This window comes from Alosa alosa, chromosome 23 (genome assembly GCF_017589495.1).
Source record: "Alosa alosa isolate M-15738 ecotype Scorff River chromosome 23, AALO_Geno_1.1, whole genome shotgun sequence".
NCBI lineage: Eukaryota > Metazoa > Chordata > Actinopteri > Clupeiformes > Clupeidae > Alosa > Alosa alosa.
In genome coordinates this window covers 7296574-7315059 of record NC_063211.1, presented here as the reverse complement: position 1 = coordinate 7315059, position 18486 = coordinate 7296574, and the positions used below count along the sequence as shown (strand labels likewise).

At 42.8% G+C, this 18486-nt stretch overlaps 3 protein-coding genes across 10 annotated transcripts in view; 2 read left to right on the top strand and 1 right to left on the bottom strand.

The window, feature by feature from the left end:
• The first annotated feature begins 7 nt into the window (after nucleotides 1-7).
• On the top strand, nucleotides 8-4992 carry zrsr2 (zinc finger (CCCH type), RNA-binding motif and serine/arginine rich 2). 2 transcript variants are annotated; one of them, XM_048234718.1, is made up of 11 exons: nucleotides 8-218; nucleotides 526-605; nucleotides 736-814; nucleotides 1063-1171; nucleotides 1304-1390; nucleotides 1858-1896; nucleotides 2010-2131; nucleotides 2270-2483; nucleotides 2583-2638; nucleotides 2722-2831; nucleotides 3969-4992. In XM_048234718.1, the coding sequence occupies exons 1-11, from the start codon at nucleotides 178-180 to the stop codon at nucleotides 4832-4834; spliced, it is 1803 nt and encodes a 600-aa protein (XP_048090675.1). In that variant the 5' UTR covers nucleotides 8-177; the 3' UTR covers nucleotides 4835-4992. The 2 variants fall into 2 exon arrangements, with proteins under 2 accessions (XP_048090675.1, XP_048090676.1); XM_048234719.1 differs by lacking the exons at nucleotides 8-218; nucleotides 526-605 and having other exon boundaries at nucleotides 1067-1171.
• Nucleotides 4993-5140: 148 nt separating this feature from the next.
• Nucleotides 5141-7553, bottom strand: ap1s2 (adaptor related protein complex 1 subunit sigma 2). Its single transcript, XM_048234729.1, has 5 exons — nucleotides 7410-7553; nucleotides 6765-6943; nucleotides 6464-6572; nucleotides 6216-6353; nucleotides 5141-5824 (listed from the first exon to the last, which is right to left on the bottom strand). The coding sequence occupies exons 2-5, from the start codon at nucleotides 6941-6943 to the stop codon at nucleotides 5777-5779; spliced, it is 474 nt and encodes a 157-aa protein (XP_048090686.1). The 5' UTR covers nucleotides 7410-7553; the 3' UTR covers nucleotides 5141-5776.
• phka2 (phosphorylase kinase, alpha 2 (liver)) overlaps nucleotides 6958-18486 on the top strand; it is a 24590-nt gene continuing 13061 nt past the window's right edge. For 3 of the 7 annotated variants that reach the window (XM_048234714.1, XM_048234707.1, XM_048234715.1), the window contains exons 1-26: nucleotides 7815-8005; nucleotides 8167-8264; nucleotides 8636-8794; nucleotides 8874-8921; nucleotides 9167-9335; nucleotides 9536-9618; nucleotides 9715-9795; nucleotides 10199-10297; nucleotides 10448-10594; nucleotides 11200-11253; nucleotides 11396-11518; nucleotides 11736-11831; nucleotides 11962-12069; nucleotides 13027-13105; nucleotides 13275-13409; nucleotides 13497-13606; nucleotides 13707-13851; nucleotides 13946-14024; nucleotides 14903-15051; nucleotides 15314-15496; nucleotides 15718-15824; nucleotides 16035-16168; nucleotides 16747-16906; nucleotides 17150-17229; nucleotides 17523-17601; nucleotides 17796-17925. In XM_048234714.1, coding sequence (XP_048090671.1) covers nucleotides 8187-8264; nucleotides 8636-8794; nucleotides 8874-8921; nucleotides 9167-9335; nucleotides 9536-9618; nucleotides 9715-9795; nucleotides 10199-10297; nucleotides 10448-10594; nucleotides 11200-11253; nucleotides 11396-11518; nucleotides 11736-11831; nucleotides 11962-12069; nucleotides 13027-13105; nucleotides 13275-13409; nucleotides 13497-13606; nucleotides 13707-13851; nucleotides 13946-14024; nucleotides 14903-15051; nucleotides 15314-15496; nucleotides 15718-15824; nucleotides 16035-16168; nucleotides 16747-16906; nucleotides 17150-17229; nucleotides 17523-17601; nucleotides 17796-17925 — 2815 coding nt within the window. In that variant the 5' untranslated portion in view covers nucleotides 7815-8005; nucleotides 8167-8186. Of the gene's footprint in view, nucleotides 7080-7814; nucleotides 8006-8161; nucleotides 8265-8635; nucleotides 8795-8873; nucleotides 8922-9166; nucleotides 9336-9535; nucleotides 9619-9714; nucleotides 9796-10198; nucleotides 10298-10447; nucleotides 10595-11199; nucleotides 11254-11395; nucleotides 11519-11735; nucleotides 11832-11961; nucleotides 12070-13026; nucleotides 13106-13274; nucleotides 13410-13496; nucleotides 13607-13706; nucleotides 13852-13945; nucleotides 14025-14902; nucleotides 15052-15313; nucleotides 15497-15717; nucleotides 15825-16034; nucleotides 16169-16746; nucleotides 16907-17149; nucleotides 17230-17522; nucleotides 17602-17795; nucleotides 17926-18486 lie in introns of those variants that run through there. The other 4 variants (XM_048234710.1, XM_048234708.1, XM_048234711.1 and 1 more) reach the window with 4 other exon arrangements.

Sequence of the window (18486 nt, the reverse complement as noted above, 5' to 3'; positions counted from 1 at the left end):
CTTGGTTGAAGGCTGACATTGAATAATGTTCACGTATTAGTGTTATTTACACGCCGGAAGACATTTAGTCTTGAAAATGATCTTCTGATTCTCTAGAGGATCATAATTTAACAGAGACTGGAGAGAGGATGGAGGCTTTCAACTTTGACCCCAGATAACGTTACATTGGACGCTAAAATGGCAGCCGTTGTGCCGCCAGTATCAACCACGTCGTTGAGGTTTGTATTAAAAACGTCAAATTTAGCCCATGGCTAAAATAATATGTGTACTACCCATCTAGATATCTGGCCTCGAATAATGTATGTGCCATATGCACGAGCGGTCTTGTTGGCATGTAACGTTAACTAGTTAGCTTATGTTACCTCGCTAGCTGATGTGATGGAGTGTCGCTCTCTTGCCTTGGTACTGTCTGTAGACGGTGAACTAAACGAACAACTTCAAAGTCTTTTAATTAAGGGTCATAAAGAGTCTGTTCATGTTCACCCAGCGTGTTTGTGAGTGCTGTACTGTTCTACGTCTTTCCAGCCAAAAGCAACGACGTGCTGCCCTTAGAAGAGAACGAAGGAAGAAAAGGCGACAAGCAATTGCGAAAAAAACAGTCTCGGGTAAGTTAGTTAAGTTAACTTGCGTTGTCTTGCGTACTTGTTTGTTGTCATTTAACTAATGTCAGTTAAATCCATAACACCTCTCTCTAGCTACCAAGGCGCTTACAAGTCAGTCAATGTTACTTTACAGACCAACCAGACTGCCAAGAGGATGACGAAGGTGAGGGTAGCGAGGATGACGAAACAGATGCTAAAGCCGAGGAAGAGAGGTGAGTGCATCCATTATACATCTGAAATTCCTACTTTGTCTTTATATCAGTTCTACTTCAACTTATCTACTATGCTTTATCTGTTCACAGATATCCCAACTGCATACATAGTCTACCTCTAGTTTTGAGTGGCTCATAAATGCTGTTGTATTCTAAAATGAAACTGACTAATTGATGTAATCACAACATTCCGTGAAGAAAGCTAATTCTGTTGTCATATTTACATTGCCTCCTCATCATTCACACAGGCAGAGATTACACGAGCAGTGGCTTGAAAGAGAAAGACTTGCCCAGGAGGAATTCAGGATGAAGCAGGAGAAGGTGGAGGCTGCTAAACGCAAAAAAGAGGAGGAGGAGGTGAACTTAAAGCCCCTACATCTGGACAAAATGGCGTTGGATATAGTTAAACGTGGACATGCGTGTGCATTGTATGATGTCACATCAAGGTTACTGTATTCCAAAACGTTTTCTTTCTTTTTGCCATTCTAGAACAGAATTAAAGCAGAATGGGAGGAACAGCAACGGAAAGAGAGAGAATCAAGAGATCTAAAGCAGCAGGCGATGAGAGAGAGAGAGGTGACTCATGCTCTGGGCGGATAAAAAGACAGATATCCTCTGCCAAAGGAACAGAACAACTGAAAACAATCCCACTTGTGGGGAAATATATAACTTAATTTGAGATTAAACTAAGATACCTGTTTGTTGTTTTGCTGTGCAACTGTTTCCATACATTTCCTTGACTTAAGATGCACATAATGAGACAGACCACCAGGTGCCTCCCTCAAGAGGAAGAGAATGTATCTTTTGTCATAGAATGTTGTATTTATTTTATCTATTTTAATGCTCCAAACACATAAGAAAGCGGTGTATGTTTGTGTACTGTATTGAAATACCTGTCTTTACTTACTCTTCTGCAAATTCAATTTTCAGGCAAGTTGTCCAAGGGCCCTTGATGGTGTATGTTCTTAACAAGTGGTAACAGATACTTTGTAGGTTGCTGCAGGTTTTTTCATCCGCCCCACTATGTCTTTGCACCATTTTAGGAAGCTGCACAGAAAATGCTGGACCAAGCTGAAAATGAGGTAGGATTTGGTTGCTGTATTTCTCATACTTAAGTAATGCACTCAGATTGTTGTGTATTTATGGTGTGTTCTGTCTTTATGGTGTGTTCTGTCTTTTACTTTCAATCCCGTAGCTGGAAAATGGAGGTCCTTGGAGGAACCCAGAGGCCCCGGCCCAAACAGACATTGGCACAGAGAAGGACCGAGCCAACTGCCCCTTCTTCCTCAAAACCGGAGCCTGTCGTTTTGGGGACAGGTAGATCAAACCTGAAATAACATGCTTTTGGCCACATAAATTCTAATTTTCACTAAAGTTTTTTTGTACAGTTATACAGTGCAGTAAAACCATGGCAATGGAAGCAGAAATGGCTCAATGTTCTTTGGTCCCTCTCAGGTGTTCCCGGAAGCACAGGCACCCTGCCTCCAGTTGTACTCTGTTGATCAGAGGGATGTTTGTCCACTATGGCATGGAGCAGTCTCGGCGCGATGACTACGATACAGATGCCAACCTAGAATATAGTGAAGACGAAGTCCACCAGCAGTTCCTGGACTTTTATGAAGATGTACTCCCCGAATTCAAGAGTGCTGGGAAAGTTATTCAGTTTAAGGTAGTAACAGTAGCTCATAAAGGTGCTCACTGTAGAACTTATACATGCAGATGGAAGAAAGACTGACCGTGAAAAACGCTTTTGTTTCTCTCTTGACAGGTCAGCTGTAACTTTGAGCCCCATCTGAGAGGAAACGTGTATGTTCAGTATGCCACGTAAGTGAAAAATTAGGGAGACTTCATTGAACTGCTTTGTGTGTATTGTGTCATTTCTCTAAATGCTACACATACATTTGCAGGGAGGAAGACTGTAGCAAAGCCTTCCTGAAGTTTAATGGACGATATTACGCTGGAAGGCAGCTGCAGTGTGAGTTCTCACCGGTCACCAGATGGAAGACCGCAATATGTGGTAGGCACAGTTTTTGTACAGTTGCAGCCAGCCTACACCGGGTCTGCACTTGAAGGGCTCCGTTCGCAGACCGCCACAATAGACTATAATGGACAATAGATTTTTTCAAATGTACGTGCTGCCATCACGCCTAGTGTAGCCAGTTCCATTGATAATAGTGCAGTGATAATAGTGCAGTGTTGAATTGAATTCTATTTGTGGTGGTAGGTTTGCAGAATTAACTTGAATGCAACAGTTTTTAACACATTAGCGCAGCGTGGTTATGATCCTAACCAGATTTAAGCTGAACTAAGTAGAACCTGTAAAAATTATTGTGTGGTGGTCAATGTTGATATTGTGGTGGGTCGCCACAAATAAGTCAATGTATGGGAAACGCTGTAGTGGAAGCTCATTGTTGCAGCAGATGCTCCACGAACAAAACACTTCAGCCCGCCTATTATCACTGGGCTTTTCTCATCTGTCTTTTTGTCTATCCTCCCTTCCTTCCGTTCTTAGCCTCTCCTTATAATTAATTTTGTGAAGGAAACCAGGAAGGGACTATAGGAGGAATGAAGGAGAGACCGATATGAGAGTTTAGAATAAACAGACACGCAAATTGCAGAGAATATGAGCTTTTACCAAAGCCTAAAAATGTCATATGAACATGGACTCTTGCCACTTATTCACCCTGATAATGAGGTAATGTTTAATAGTTCTCGAGACATGAATGAATACTTATTATTCAATGCGTGAACAAAACAGGCATTAAAAAAAAAAAAAAAAAAACATTTTCATGGTAGTTTGTGATAATTCCAGCATATAAAGGTCCTATTTTGGTCTATCTACTAGTTTATCGACGCAGATAAATCCCTACAAACTTGTTTGAAACCAAAAGTTGACAGACGTGCGAGGGAACCTTTTACCTTGGCAGCTTGGACCAATGATCGCACAATTCCGACTGAAAACATTTCCGCGAAGGATGCTCTTGTGTTTCTTCGTGTATCGGGCCTTCCACCTCTCTCCTCGGTCTTGCCTCCTCTGGTTACATTTAGATGAATGAGATGTCCTTGATGACGTCGGGCTTTAAAAAGCCCATTATATGTTGATGAAGGACTATATTATGGATGGTTGTAAACATGATTTCCCCTCTCCTTTCAGGCCTGTTCGATCGTCAGAAGTGTCCTAAAGGAAAGCACTGCAATTTCCTCCATGTGTTCCGGAATCCCACACGAGAGTTCCTCAAGGCTGACCAGGACCTCCATCTGTCCCCTGATAGGGACCGCAATTTCACTGGCCGGTTCTCAGAACGGTCATGGTCACAAAGAGGCCACAGCCCGGACAGGTGGTCATGGAGACGCTCTGTAAGGCGGAGCCGCAGCAGAGAGAGGCGGAGCCGCAGCAGGAGTCAGGAGAGCAAGCGGTCACGTCACGGCTGGTACAATAAAGCCGCTGGGCAGAGTGGACGACCCCGGAGAAGCAGAAGCAGAAGCAGGGGAAGACACCGGTCAAGGAGCAGAGATCGGAATGGGGACAGGAGGTCAAGAGAGCGGCCCCCCACGACATCGAGATCTGCAAGCACATCTAAAAGTACAGAAGAGCCTCGTAGGAAAAGCCATAGAAGGGACAAAGAGATCATAGAGGACCTCACAGGCGCCGCCACCACTCCTCTGCGCCACAAACACTCGAAGAAAAGCAAAAAGAAGAAGAGCAAGAAGAAACACAAGAGGAAGAAGAGTAAATCGCCAGGTGGAAGCTCATCAGCGGAATCTGGCAAAGACACAGGGGACGAAGGTGATGACCAGCTCCCTGCCCCCCAAGACGAGGGATCCACTGATCACCACGTTATGGCACAGAATGAGGACTCCATTCAGTTTTCCCTCACAGAAGAAAAGGAAGTTGCCAATCAGTCTCCCTCTTTGGAGGAAAATGCTGGTTCTACAGAGGCTGAGCTGGTGCTCACTGATCCTGAAAAGGAAATGATTGATCTCCCTGATGTTCAAGGTTTAGTAAAGGATACTTTGTAACTTCTGAAAATGAAAAGCCATTTGTGTTCTCACTGGTTACTTGGTGCAACACAAAATCCAATGTGTCTGAAATAAGTTGTAATATTAGGTGAGGTATAAACAAATTGCTTTATTTTGTGTGTTGTACATATATGTGTAAATAAAATATTTCTTAAATACTTGTTTTGTGTTTCTGTCCAAGATGATAATATAAATATATAAATTAATGTAAGATTTCAATACCTGATTGTGGCCATCTAACAATATTTGTTGAAAAAATGGTCTGCATGTGTAAGATTCTAAGAGTAATTCCTTTGGACTCAGGTGAATTGTTTGGTAATGTTTAATACACATACAGTGAAGACTCAAATCCACATACATAATGACTGAAGCACTATACTTATCGTAATGTTAATACTGAGGATAGATGGAGACGATCAAGACAAGTCTAAAAGGAATGTTATGTTTTCTAATTTGTAAACATAAAGCCACACTATTCAAATGACACTTGGAAAAACGCATTGCAAAATCTACGTAACAGTGTTTAGGTCATGCTACAGATAATCCCAGGCCCAGTTATCCCTAATGCTAATTATCTTGTCTAAGTCGTCTTCAGTCTGTTTGCCTTGAATGGCAAATACACCTTTCTTTGGAGACTACATTACGTAAAAACACACAATAGAAACCGTAAAAGAAACAAGTGTCACGTTCAGAAAATTTACAAATTGAGATTGAGTATTTTTAAGGCAGTGGATGGTTGTCCAGTCGTTTTTTTTTTTTTCCAAATGACACACATAACACTTCTACCCATACCAAGGGCCGGTGGTGTATGTCTGGTCAGTGTTCCCTGCAAATACATCCGAAAAGGAACTGTACAAATATGCACAGCACCAACCAGACTAGCGGTAGAGTTTTTTAAAATGGAGAATTACACGCAACACTAGATCCGGGGGAGGGGGTGCTTTATGTCAGCCCTATCTCCTCCAGGACACTGCGTGGCGCTTCAGCTTCCTAAAAGAACCAGAGCAAAGAACCATCAGCACCACAGACTCAGTCATCACAATCTCAACCAAGTCCTACCAATTTAGATGATTTTATATTGCTGAAGACAAGAATCACAATTATGCTATACATACTCTGCATGAGCCAAGCGAGCAGCTCTACTCATTTACCTACTAAGAAAGGCAATACTTGTGTAGTGTGGCACACTACAATCCTAACAGAGAAAAGCTGTATGAGAATGTTGTGTCTATTCCATACCATAAATACTAGTACTTACTGCCAATTAGTAGAAGACCAAGCCATACCGTAAATTAAGTAACACAAATCTGTGATGTTAGCCAACATGAATTACAATCACACTTCTCGTCTTTTGTAGATTTTTAGATGCTCAGCCCCTCACCTCTTGAAGCATGTCAGCCTGTTCAATGGCCTTGAGCACATTCTTCTTGGAGGTCTCTTGTGCCTCTCCGCCAAGGATGAACTCATCCAAGATGTAGTAGGCCTTCTCAAAGTTAAAGATGATGTCCAGCTCACAAACCTAATGCAGGGCAATGATGCAGGTTGTTCCATGAACCACACCCAGAATGTAGAATATGCAGGGCTACTTCCTTCAGTGAAATCCAAATAAATAATAAATAGAAAACTCACACTGCCAAAATACTTGTCTAGTAGCTCCACATAGCGATGGATAATTTCAAGGGTGATCAGCTCATTGTCCTGGTCCTCCACAGCACAGCAAAAATACAAACTTGCGTATCTATAATAATGATAAGGCCATGAGCTTGGTGTCCTTGGACAATGAGAGTACAATGGGTGCTTCACTCATAACTGAGCCTCATATCAAGTTCAACTTGACCTTCATTTCTAAATAAGAGATTTCATGCTCTGGAAGCCACAGGGCCTACAGTCTAGTTCTTCAGTCTCTAATGGGGTTTGATACTGAACTCACCTTTTGTAAACGATTTTAAGATCCCTCCACTCCAGGAAACTACACATCTTGGGCTTGCGAGCCAACACCATTTGTATAACTTCACGGGAGATCTTCTTCTTCTGAGTATCAGCTATGGGCACATACCACTTCTGCAGCCTCAGCTTACCCTGGCGACTGAACAGCAACATGAAGTGCATCTGCAAGACAGCAGAGTTAACGGTGCAGTCCATGGCCGCCAGCTCAGAGGGGAATGGATATCAAGTAATGCAATAAAATCATTAGTCAAAATAGAAGGCTATAGACTACAGGCCCGGAAAGATTCTTGAAATTCTAGTAAGTATCTGAAAAGGTGAACTGAATTCAAAGGGGAAACGGTGCCGTACGAATGACGCTACTCATGCTGCGTCGTGGCATCGAAAAAATAAATCAAGTGATTCGCCTACTTAGTATTTACGTAGGAAATATACAAAGTTAGTAAACAGCAGTACAGTATATACTCTACGTTTTCAAATGACTACGTAATAAAAGTTTGTTGGATAAATAGATAATAACAACTATCTCGAAAAAAGAGCTCTCTTGAAACAAAGAATAGCTGGCAAATGAACTCCCCATAGCTTTCGTTGTATATAACTGAATTCATGTTTTAAGGAGAAGAGCACTTACCTTTACACTGAAATATACCAAATTTTGCAGAACATGTGCGAAGGAGAATGGTTGAACCGCTACATAAACACTTTCAAGGTGGAGTAAGGAGAGTTGAGATGGTTGTGGCTCATCTCTTTTTTTTCACTTTCCGCTACAAACCTGATTGAGAGTTGCATGTCATTGGCTAAACGTTACATCGCGGAGATGCACCATTGGTTTAAAACAGATGATCTGTTGATGGTTAAACGATTTATTAAGGGTTTGTATCGTCACCAAAACATAAGTAAACCATATTAATATGGTTGATTTGGTTTGCCTAGATTTACTCTGTTGTCTCACTAAACATATACCATAATTTTTGGAATGGAATGCTAAAAAATAGTCCCACAGACGAAACTTCCGGTATTTGCTGTCATTTGGCAATACCAGAGCTCTGGCAATACTATGCCAGTGCTCGACTGACTGAGTCGCAAGCCAGAGGATGACTGCAGATGTTTACTACTGCATGAGCTAAGTCGTCTGTGTTTCATCAAACCACGGTTATGCGAACGGTATGATGTAAAAGGTGGAAGATATATCTGGGATTTCATTGCATTTGGGATATTGCAACTCAGGTGAAGATGGTCATGTGGACTGAGCAAACTGCGTTTCCTCATAGTTGTTATCAGCATGTGAAATTGACTCCGTACGGTGCCGGTTGTAGAATTGTCTGCAAATATTAGCTGTTCAATTTGCCATACCAGATGGTTATAATGACACAATGTTTTCAGAACAGTCGGAACATCAGCCATAAGAATGCGGAGTCGGAGCAACTCGGGTGTCAGATTGGATGGATTCGCCAGGCTCGTGCAGGAGACAATTTTGTGTCATCAGGTGGGTGATCAGATTCTTACGTTCTCTCTAGTTTGTGTTGGACCATTTCGTGTTATTCCTCACTAATGGCCTTATGAGGGTAACCACGTTAACCAGAATTGAATTTGAAGGGCTAAATTTGCCCTTGCTGGTGTTCCCTTCAAATAAACAGCATCGCATGACCAAAGGTCGTCTTTAAATAGACAGGGGTGAAAAATATTTGTATTATCTTCAACACCTAAGTAGGCTACTGGAGAGCCTCCCTGACCGATGCTTTCTGTGAAAGCATATGGCTCTTCAACAGTGTGAGGTGTAACATGAACCCAGGGTCAGTGCACCCTAGACTCTGAGCAATTAGACCAGTTTTTGATTTTGTTGCCCGGTTGATTTAGAATCCAGTGACAGGCCTTCTACCGGCCAGTGCCCAACAGAAGGATGCCTGGGTCAGGGACAATGTGTACAGCATACTGGCCGTGTGGGGACTGGGCATGGCCTACCGGAAAAATGCTGACCGCGATGAAGACAAGGCTAAGGCCTATGAACTTGAACAGGTGGATTTCAGTCTATTGTATTATTCCACTGTTTGTGTGAAGTGATGTGCATTTCAGCTGTTGACCTTGCTGTTTACAGAGTGTCGTCAAGCTGATGCAAGGCCTTCTGCAGTGTATGATGAGACAGGTGGGATGTTCTTTCAGTTCCCAATTCCACACCTTAGTTTGTGTATGTAAGTGAAAAACCTCTCTCAGAGACCGTTTCTTGTTTGCGTCACCACTTAACTCCGAGTCATCATGTCCCATTATAGTTTCAGTGCAAATGACAATAGCAAATGGTTGCATTGAAACTGGAATGTGGTGTAGTAGGTGCATGTATGTCAATTCCACGTGTTCCTTTTTTGCTTGCTGAGCATGTCCGTGTTCCTGCAGGTGGCAAAGGTCGAGAAGTTCAAACACACCCAGAGCACCAAGGACTGCCTGCATGCCAAGTACCACACTGGCACCTGTGCCACTGTTGTTGGGGACGATCAGTGGGGGCACCTGCAGGTGGACGCCACCTCCCTCTATCTGCTCTACCTGGCACAGATGACCGCCTCAGGTCAGGCACGCCCTTGGGTCCACCTAGTTAAGATCTTTAGTGGGTGTAGGACTAGGGTACCTATCCGCAATATTTGGTTCAGGTCATATGGCTGGATTGAAGGGTCACTTGGTGGTCCTTGTTACGTGATATGAGTCGTGTACTTATTTGGATATAAATTGGTTATTATAATACTAAAATGTGCTTTACAATCCTACCAGGCCTGCACATAATTTCAAACTTGGATGAAGTGGCTTTCATCCAGAACTTGGTTTTCTACATTGAGGCTGCGTATAAAGTTGCTGTGAGTTTGGCCCTGCATTTACAATGACCATCTTTAGTCCAGATATACTTTCACTCACACATGTTTCCTCTCCCTGACATGGGTTTGTATGCGTAGGACTATGGCATCTGGGAGAGAGGGGACAAAACCAATAAGGGGATCCCAGAGCTCAATGGAAGTTCTGTGGGAATGGCAAAGGTATGACGGAGGTCAATGGCAATTACACTGCAGATATACATTAGTTGTAGTTGTAGTTAGTAATGTATATTTGAAGAGTTCAGATGCAAAACCCTCTAAATCCGTCTGACTACTTTTCTTTTAAATGAGCATTTAAATTCAGGCTCCTATAGGTTTTTACCTATAAATCGATATTTCAGACCAGGAAGAGAGTGGTATTTAGTGGGTTTAGAAGTTAAATTATTTGATTAGCGTATACTATGTGTGGAGAGCATCCCCTCACCATCTTTATCTCATTTTTGACATAGGTGGCATTTAGAGGCTTTTGCATCTGAACCCTTCATTTGCTTCAGATTTGATATGTGTGTGTGTGTGTGTGTATGAAAGGGAATATCAGATGTTTTATTATTTTTTAAATATTAAGGCTGCCCTGGAGGCCATTGATGAGTTGGACTTGTTTGGCGCTCACGGCGGGCCCAAATCAGTTATTCATGTACTACCAGACGAGGTGGAACACTGCCAGGTAGGTCTGCATCTTACTGCTCCATTTATGCAAGTTGACTAACTAGCTTGACAGGGAAGTTTGCTCTCAGTGATCGAGACTGCCACACTTTGGCAATGATAAAAGCTAATTAGCTTTAGCCTCTGATTACAAACGCGCTTTTTCCCCCAGTCTATTCTGTGCTCCATGCTTCCGAGGGCCTCCACATCAAAGGAGATCGATGCTGGACTTCTGTCAGTCATCTCTTTCCCTGCGTTTGCTGTGGAGGATGCCGACCTGGTGAATCTGACGAAGGGAGAGATCATCTCCAAGCTGCAGGTACTTTCCTCTCACAGAAAGGCCAAGAAACATCATTTGATTAACGTTAGGATGAGCGTGAATGAATGAGTGACATCATTTCACTCTGTCTCAAATGGCATACTTACACTTTAATACACTTCAGTACACTTTAATGCAGTGCCCTGTGTGCTTACTCGTGGAGTGTGTGAATTTCACTTAAATAGGAACATTTAAATATAAATCTTTGGTGTCCTCTATTTGACAGTGACATAGTCATACTGTGTCAAAACATAAGCAGCTTGTACCTCTGTAAAGAGTATTTTCCACTGCTGCTTCCCCATTTTTTTAACCGTGATTATCTCGAGTTTGAAAATGCTCTCTCCCCTTCCGCTATGTAGCCAAGATGGTGTCCGTTGAGGGCGAAAACATTAAACTTTTTGACCGTTATGTGCACCATCCGGGGACTAGCAGGGCACTTTGTGTCGTTGGAAGTTTCAGTGTGAACGCACTCATGCACTTAAATTAGGTATTGTGAGTGCACAAATACGCCATTTGAGACACAGTGATAATTTGATTAGCTTTAGCATGAGTGGGATGGAAGGAGTGACTCAGACATACCTATTGTCTATGTATTTACATAACAGGGTCGGTATGGTTGCTGCCGATTTATTAGAGATGGATACAGGACTCCAAAGGAGGTATGTGCTGTTGTGAACCTATACATAATTCCCTCTTCGAAATCTTTGTTAACCTGATTTGACAAACAGACCAGATGTCCTGTTGTAAAACTGATTGATTGAAAGGGTTACATATTGAAAAGTGTTACCTCCACCTTTGTAGGACTCCACCCGCCTCCATTATGATCCCGCTGAGCTGAAGCTTTTTGAGAACATTGAGTGTGAATGGCCAGTGTTTTGGACCTACCTCATTATAGACGGGGTTTTCAACGAAGACCACGTGCAGGTAGGACTCTCCTTCTGACTGGGCTGTAGCTACGCTCATCACTTCGGCTTGTCTCTGTTGAAAGCTGTGAAACTGTGCTTCTCTTTAGGATTTGCATCACATTAAATGGCTGGAATGGGTCACTGCAGGACACGGTGCTCACGGCCAGAGATTATACTCATGTTTGTCCACAAGGAGGTGGTGTGTCCCGGCAAGTAACTGCCTATTTGTTGAACAGGTTCAGGAGTACAGAGAGGCTCTGGATGAAGTCCTGATCCGTGGGAAGAACGGGATCCGACTGGTGCCTGAGCTCTACGCTGTACCTGCAGAAAAGGTAAAAGTGTGCTCATAGCTGACCCTGTCCATAAACAAATGCTGTCCCAGACAATTTGAGGAGGTTGCCCAATACAGATCAGAAAAAAAAAAGAAACCTGGATTGTGTTCATCTTGATGCTGCCCCTCAGGTGGAGGAGGAGTACCGGAGCCCTCACACAGTGGACAGAGTCGCTGCTGGCCAACTACCTCACCTGTGGGGACAGTCCCTTTACATCATAAGCTGTCTGCTAGCAGAGGTAATAGCCTTTTTGATTGAAATATTAGCACTAGTTATTTTGGCCACGGATCCATACGATGATACCATATCCTCCTGGGAACCAAGAAAAAAAAGTGTCCAACAATTTCTTTTTTTCTGTGATTTCCTTTCTATTTAGGATAAAAAAAAAAGCATCTTACAATTTTTAGTTTTTAAAATTTATTTTTATTTTAAATTTTATAGCATGTCCCCTGTGATGGACAAAAGGACCATTTTACTATGAAAAGGTAGCCATGAATGCTTTTAGTGGTATTAAATTAAGGGTAAACTTAACCAAATATAAGGGAAAATGTTATTTATCCTTCTAGACTTTTTTGGACAGTTGTATTTCTTTGTTCATTTCATTTTCATGTTTTTCTTTCATCTGCGATAATTCATTTTTTAGTCTTACTCTTCCTCGCTATCTTCATGAGGCACAGGTTCATAGTCCTCATCTCTGTTTTACTCACTCATCACCTGAGAGCTCCAAATCTGCCCCCTCATTCATGCTATACAAATGATCTCCTAAATTTCCCAAAAAATCTGAATATTTTGGTCCTGGTCACTATTACTAAGTCTAAGTCACTATTATTTCAAAATGTAAATAACTTAACTTCTTTCAAAATGAATCATATGATTCCTGACATTTTCATTAACAAGACCATATATTGCCATCATAATGAATGCTTAATAAGAAGAAACTATTTGACTTATCTCTCCTCCTTCCATAAAATGTGCTTGTTTTGATGTCAACGATTTTTGACATCAAAACAATGACAATGACAATAAAGATATATTCTATTATTTTCTATTCTATTCTAAGGATGTAGGATAGGAAATGAAAAAAATATAGAATGAATTCAATGCTTTTGTATTTTTATATTTTTATGTTTGTAATATTTGTATGTTTAGCATTTTGTAATGTACAGTTTTGCTTCATGTTTCTCTCTCTGTCCAGGGATTCTTGGCTCCAGGAGAGATAGATCCTCTCAACAGGAGATTCTCCACCTGCTTCAGACCTGATGTTGTTGTGCAGGGTAGGGAGGAATTTTCACATTCAAGCATATCATGCCTTAATATACATTTAATTTGTGTAGCCAAGCACATTTGAGCCTTGTGTCATATTGCTGGAGTGAGTGTATGAGAAACTTTTTAAAACTGTTTGTTAAGCTGCCCTGTCTGAGGCTGTGTGGTTTACCCTGCTAGTGAGTGTGGTGGCAGAGACTGACCAGATCCAGGCACTGCTGAGGAACCACGCCATTGATGTGGAGACGGAGTCTGAGGTGCAGCCCATTCGGATCATGCCCGCTCGGATACTCAGCCTTATCTACGCCAAACTGGGTACGCCTGCTGCCATTCTGCCAGTTTCCTGGTTATTTCTAATCAAATTGGAATTAACTTTAGTGTTTGGGGTGGGTTTTTTTTCAGGGAACTGCAAGAAGCTGAATTTGACTGGTCGACCTTACAGGCATATTGGGGTTTTGGGAACTTCAAAGTTTTACGAGCTGAGAAATCGTACCTATGCGTTCACGCCTCAGGTGAAGACTCCTTTTTTAAACCCATATCCAGTATTTTTAAATCTACTTGACTCTACTGTGTGTGGATTTGCAGTTGATTTGCTTCACCACTTTCTTGTAGTTCATTGACCAGCACCATTTCTACCTGGCGCTGGATAATCAGATGATAGTGGAGATGTTGCGTAATGAGCTGGCCTACCTCTCCAGCCGTTGGAGAATGACTGGAAGGCCAACTCTGACCTTTCCCATCACCAAGAGCATGCTGGGTAAGCTTTGAATACTTCTCATTCACCAATATCTTAATAAGGGTTTTGACATCTAAACGTTTTCAGTTTGATCCTTACTTGTATTCTTCTTCAGTGGATGAAGGTGAAAGCATTGACCCATGTATCCTGTCCACCCTGAGAAAGTTACAAGATGGATACTTTGGAGGGGCAAGGCAAGTATATCTGCATGCAGCAAAACATTTCAACAACAACACATTACATTTATATAGCGCTTTTCTCGATACTCAAAGCGCATCACATGGATGGGGGGACCTCACTAGTAACCATCACCAATGTGTAGCACCCACCTGGGTGATGCACGGCAGCCATTATGCGCCAGAACGCTCACCACACACCAGCTTGAGGTGGAGAGTGAGGGAGTGAATGAGCCAATTACAGTGGAGGATGATTAGGGGGCCAGATTGAATGAGCCAGGTTGGGAATTTAGCCAGGACACCGGGGAACCCCCTACTCTTTGCGATAAGTGCCATGGGATCTTTAATGACCACAGTGAGTCAGGACCTCGGTTTAACGTCTCATCCCTTTCAAAGGGCTGTTTATCTCTCAGTCTTCAGCTGTCAGACTATTTTGCTCCTCCTAGATAATTTTGTGCTTATTGCACTGTACTGTTTATCAGGTTTTGATCGCGATCTTGTCATGTACACCGTAGGCACAGAAAAATTGCGCTCTGTTAATTATGCCAATAAAGCAATTAGAGGATGGTGCATCATGATCATCACTTAAAGGAACATGCCAAATTAACTTTTTGCCATCTACCTCAAAGGCTAAGTGAAACAACCCACTTCCATTGAACTATGCCAAGATAGGCTAACAAGGTCTGGTGTTGATGGCCTGGTGTTGATGGCTTGGTGTTGATGGCCTGGTGTTGATGGCTTGGTGTTGATGGCTTGGTGTTAATGGCCTGGTGTTGATGGCTTGGTGTTGATGGCCTGGTGTTAATGGTCTGGTGTTGATGATCTGGTATTGATCCCTAGTGCTGATGGTCTGGTGTTGATGATCTGGTGTTGATGGCCTGATGTGTCCTTCTCAGGGTCCAGATGGGAACTCTGTCCAGCTTCCTCACCACCTCCTTTCACACCCAGCTCAGCTTTATGGACACAGACTCAAATGACAACTTCCTGGAGGATGAGGAGGACGAGGAAGATGATGAGGAGGAAGAAGAGAGTTATGCTACTGCAGGTACCGACTCATGACTCATGACACTTTGTAGCAGATGTGATTCTGTTGTTGTCATTAATGTGAGGCTGATGTTTGTAAGACACCACTAAAGAACTGTTCATATAACATTAATATTCGGTCACAGGGAGGTGCACAGTACACCATTTTAACCCTGACATTTAATAATTCAGTACCTTTTTCATTATTGGGTCTGTTAAATGCATATATATATATATATATATATATATATATATATATGGTTAAATGCGTGTTTGTGTGGCAGTGTCAGTGGGCAGCGCCAGGAAGGACCTGTTTGATCAGTACCTCACGGATCTTGTGCAGAGCACTGAGGCCAAAAGTCATCTCCCTCCCATCCAGAGGGGGCAGCACCATGTCTTCAGTGCAGAGCACACTACCAGAGATATCCTGTCCTTCATGGCTCAGGTCCAGGGCCTCAACATCCCCAGTGAGTCTGTGATCCAGGACAGGCTTGACTGTACCAGAGATGTTATGTACACTAGACACAACACACTACACAACACTAGACCTATAAGTTCACTAAGTGCTCCTAATTGCATTTGATTATTTAATCTTGAGGTCTAAAGTTAATACATCAGGAGATGTTGCAAGCAGTTGTAAAAGGTCTCCCAGGTTTATTTCTCCCCGTAAATGTGTTTTGTGTTACAGAAGCTTCAATGTTCTTGCCTGTTACCTCTGTGATGAATAAGCACCGCAAGTCTTTGAACCTGCTGGTGGTGCCTCAGCACCATCACCACCCCACACCACCAGCGAAGGCAAGTCATTCTCCGTACAGATGCTGAGAAAGTTCTAGGCCCTCTAACCCTAGGGTTTTATATTTATGAATGCTTCAGATATTTCAGATATAGAAGACATGTTAAATTATATATAGACATACAGCTGTATTCTTCTGTAAATCGTGTCGGTGTGAATGTGTCCCCAACTATATTCCTCTGTAAGTCGTGTCAGTGTGAATGTGTCCCCAGGCACACAGCGCTGATCTGCACCTGCCACGTGATGCTCAGGGGAACACGGACTTCGCCTCGCTGGTCAGACAGTTGAAGGAGTGTCCCACTCTCCAGGACCAGGCCGATATCCTCTACGTCCTCTATGCCATGAAGTGAGAGTTGACGCCTCACACAGACGCCCACATGCGCCAGCAACTCATTAGACTGTGTTAGAGGCTAGAGTGTTAGAGTGTTAGAGGCTAGAGTGTTAGAGGCTAGAGTGTTAGAGGTTACAGTGTAAGAGGCTAGAGTGTTAGAGTTTAAAGTGTTAGAGATTAGAGGTTAGAGTTTAGAGGTTAGAGTTTAGAGGTTAGTGTTAGAGGCTAGAGTGTTAGAGGCTAGAGTGTTAGAGGCTAGAGTGTTAGAGTTTAAAGTGTTAGAGATTAGAGTGTTAGAGGTTAGAGATTAGAGGTTAGAGGTTAGAGGTTAGTGTTAGAGGCTAGAGTGTTAGAGGCTAGAGTGTTAGAATTTAAAGTGTTAGAGATTAGAGATTAGAGGTTAGAGATTAGAGTTTAGAGGTTAGTGTTAGAGGCTAGAGTGTTAGAGTTTAAAGTGTTAGAGGTTAGTGTTAGAGTTTAGAGGTTAGTGTTTAGAGGTTAGAGATTAGAGGTTAGAGATTAGAGTTTTAGAGGTTAGAGTGTTGGAGGTTATTCACCTTCACACTGTGGTGTTTGTTTGTCTGCATCCACAGGGGACCAGACTGGATTGTAAATTTGTCTGGGTCTGGTGGTGGGGCCACTGTACGCTCCCTGATCGAGGAGCTGTATGTCAGGGCTGGATCAAGCAAGGAGTGGGGTCTTATCCGATACATATCTGGCATCTTGCATAAGAGGGTGGAGGTTCTTGCTGAGGTAAGGATATTGAGTACATTTGTCTGTGAATATGAGCGTTTGCTGTTTAGCTTTGTTGGTGTGTGTTTGTGTTGGGTGAGCCCAGGCCTGCACTGACCTCGCCAATGTTTTGCTTTGTGTTTGTGTGTGTTTGTGTGTGTGTGTGTGTGTGTGTGTGTGTGTGTGTGTGTGTGTGTGTGTGTGTGTGTGTGTGTGTGTGTGTGTGTTTGTGTTGGGTGGTGTGTGTGTGTTGTGTGAACCCAGGCATGCACTGACCTCATCTCCCACCAGAAGCAGCTAACAGTGGGCCTCCCCCCAGAGCCGCGAGAGAAAGTCATCTCCGCGTAGGTGTCCCACACTCAACAAGTCCTCAGAAAAAACAAATGAACACACCCCTGTTTTGCTCTGCTTTGCTGTGTGTGTGTGTGTGTGTGTGTGTGTGTGTGTGTAATAAGACCACCTGGAAAGTAGCCCGTAAGTTTGAGACCCCTGTATTTGGCAAACCACTTGTTCATCGTCTGATTTTCTTTTGCTCTGTTTAAAGCGTCAAACACTGACTGACTGTTCTGTAATTTTGCTATGATATTTTTACAAAACAGTGTATATGATATCTTTAATCTTCTCTTTACAACTCCAGTCCTTTACCACCCGAGGAACTCAACACATTGATCTATGAGGCCAGTGGACAAGACATCAGCATTGCAGTCCTTACTCAGGTCAGAGTCCTAAGACATATTACACAGTGAAACAAAAACAACCCAGAGATGACAGGAAATATGCCTGACGGAGTGCATGTCTAGAGTATGGATGAAAAATAGCACTATCTATAGTGCCTAGACCCTGTTCTTAGGAGGATTTTTTTTCTTCCTGTTGTAATTTTCCCTGCTCTCTCCCTGTCACTTCCTCTCAGGAGATCATGGTGTACTTGGCCATGTATATCCGCTCGCAGCCGGCCCTCTTTGGGGACATGTTGCGCCTGCGCATCGGCCTCATCATGCAGGTGATGGCCACAGAGTTGGCCCGCAGCCTCCACTGCTCTGGTACGTGACCAGACATTCTGTTTATATACCACCACAGGCCTCAGTTTATACACCACCACAGAATCCAATAGCGATTCAGTTTATACACCACCACAGGCCTCAGTTTATATACCACAGGCTCCAATACTGATTCAGTTTATATACCACCACAGGCCTCCATTTATATACAACCACAGACCTTAGTTTATATACCACAGGCCTCAGTTTATATACCAAAGACTTCAGTTTATATACCACCAGACCCCAATACTGATTCAGTTTCTACACCACCGCAGGCCTCAATACTAATTCAGTTTATATACCACCAGACCTCAGTTTATACCACCACAGACCTCAGTTTATATACCACCACAGACCTCAGTGTATATGTCACAGGCCCCAACACTAATTAGGTTTATACACCACCACAGACCTCAGTTTATATACCACATGCCTCAGTTTATATACCACCACAGGCCCCAATACTGATTCAGTTTATACACCACCACAAACCTCAGTTTATATACCACATACCTCAGTTGATATACCACCATAGACCTCAGTTTATATACCACCACAGAC

Coding starts and splice junctions, on each gene's coding strand:
- ap1s2 (XM_048234729.1), bottom strand. CDS start 6,943: ATGCACTTCATGTTGCTGTTCAGTCGCCAGGGTAAGCTGAGGCTGCAG. Junction 6,573..6,764: donor CTTAAAATCGTTTACAAAAG/GTGAGTTCAGTA, acceptor TCATTATTATAG/ATACGCAAGTTTGTATTTTT. Junction 5,825..6,215: donor AGGCTGACATGCTTCAAGAG/GTGAGGGGCTGA, acceptor TGGTTCTTTTAG/GAAGCTGAAGCGCCACGCAG.
- zrsr2 (XM_048234718.1), top strand. CDS start 178: ATGGCAGCCGTTGTGCCGCCAGTATCAACCACGTCGTTGAG. Junction 1,172..1,303: donor GCAAAAAAGAGGAGGAGGAG/GTGAACTTAAAG, acceptor TTGCCATTCTAG/AACAGAATTAAAGCAGAATG. Junction 1,391..1,857: donor AGGCGATGAGAGAGAGAGAG/GTGACTCATGCT, acceptor GCACCATTTTAG/GAAGCTGCACAGAAAATGCT.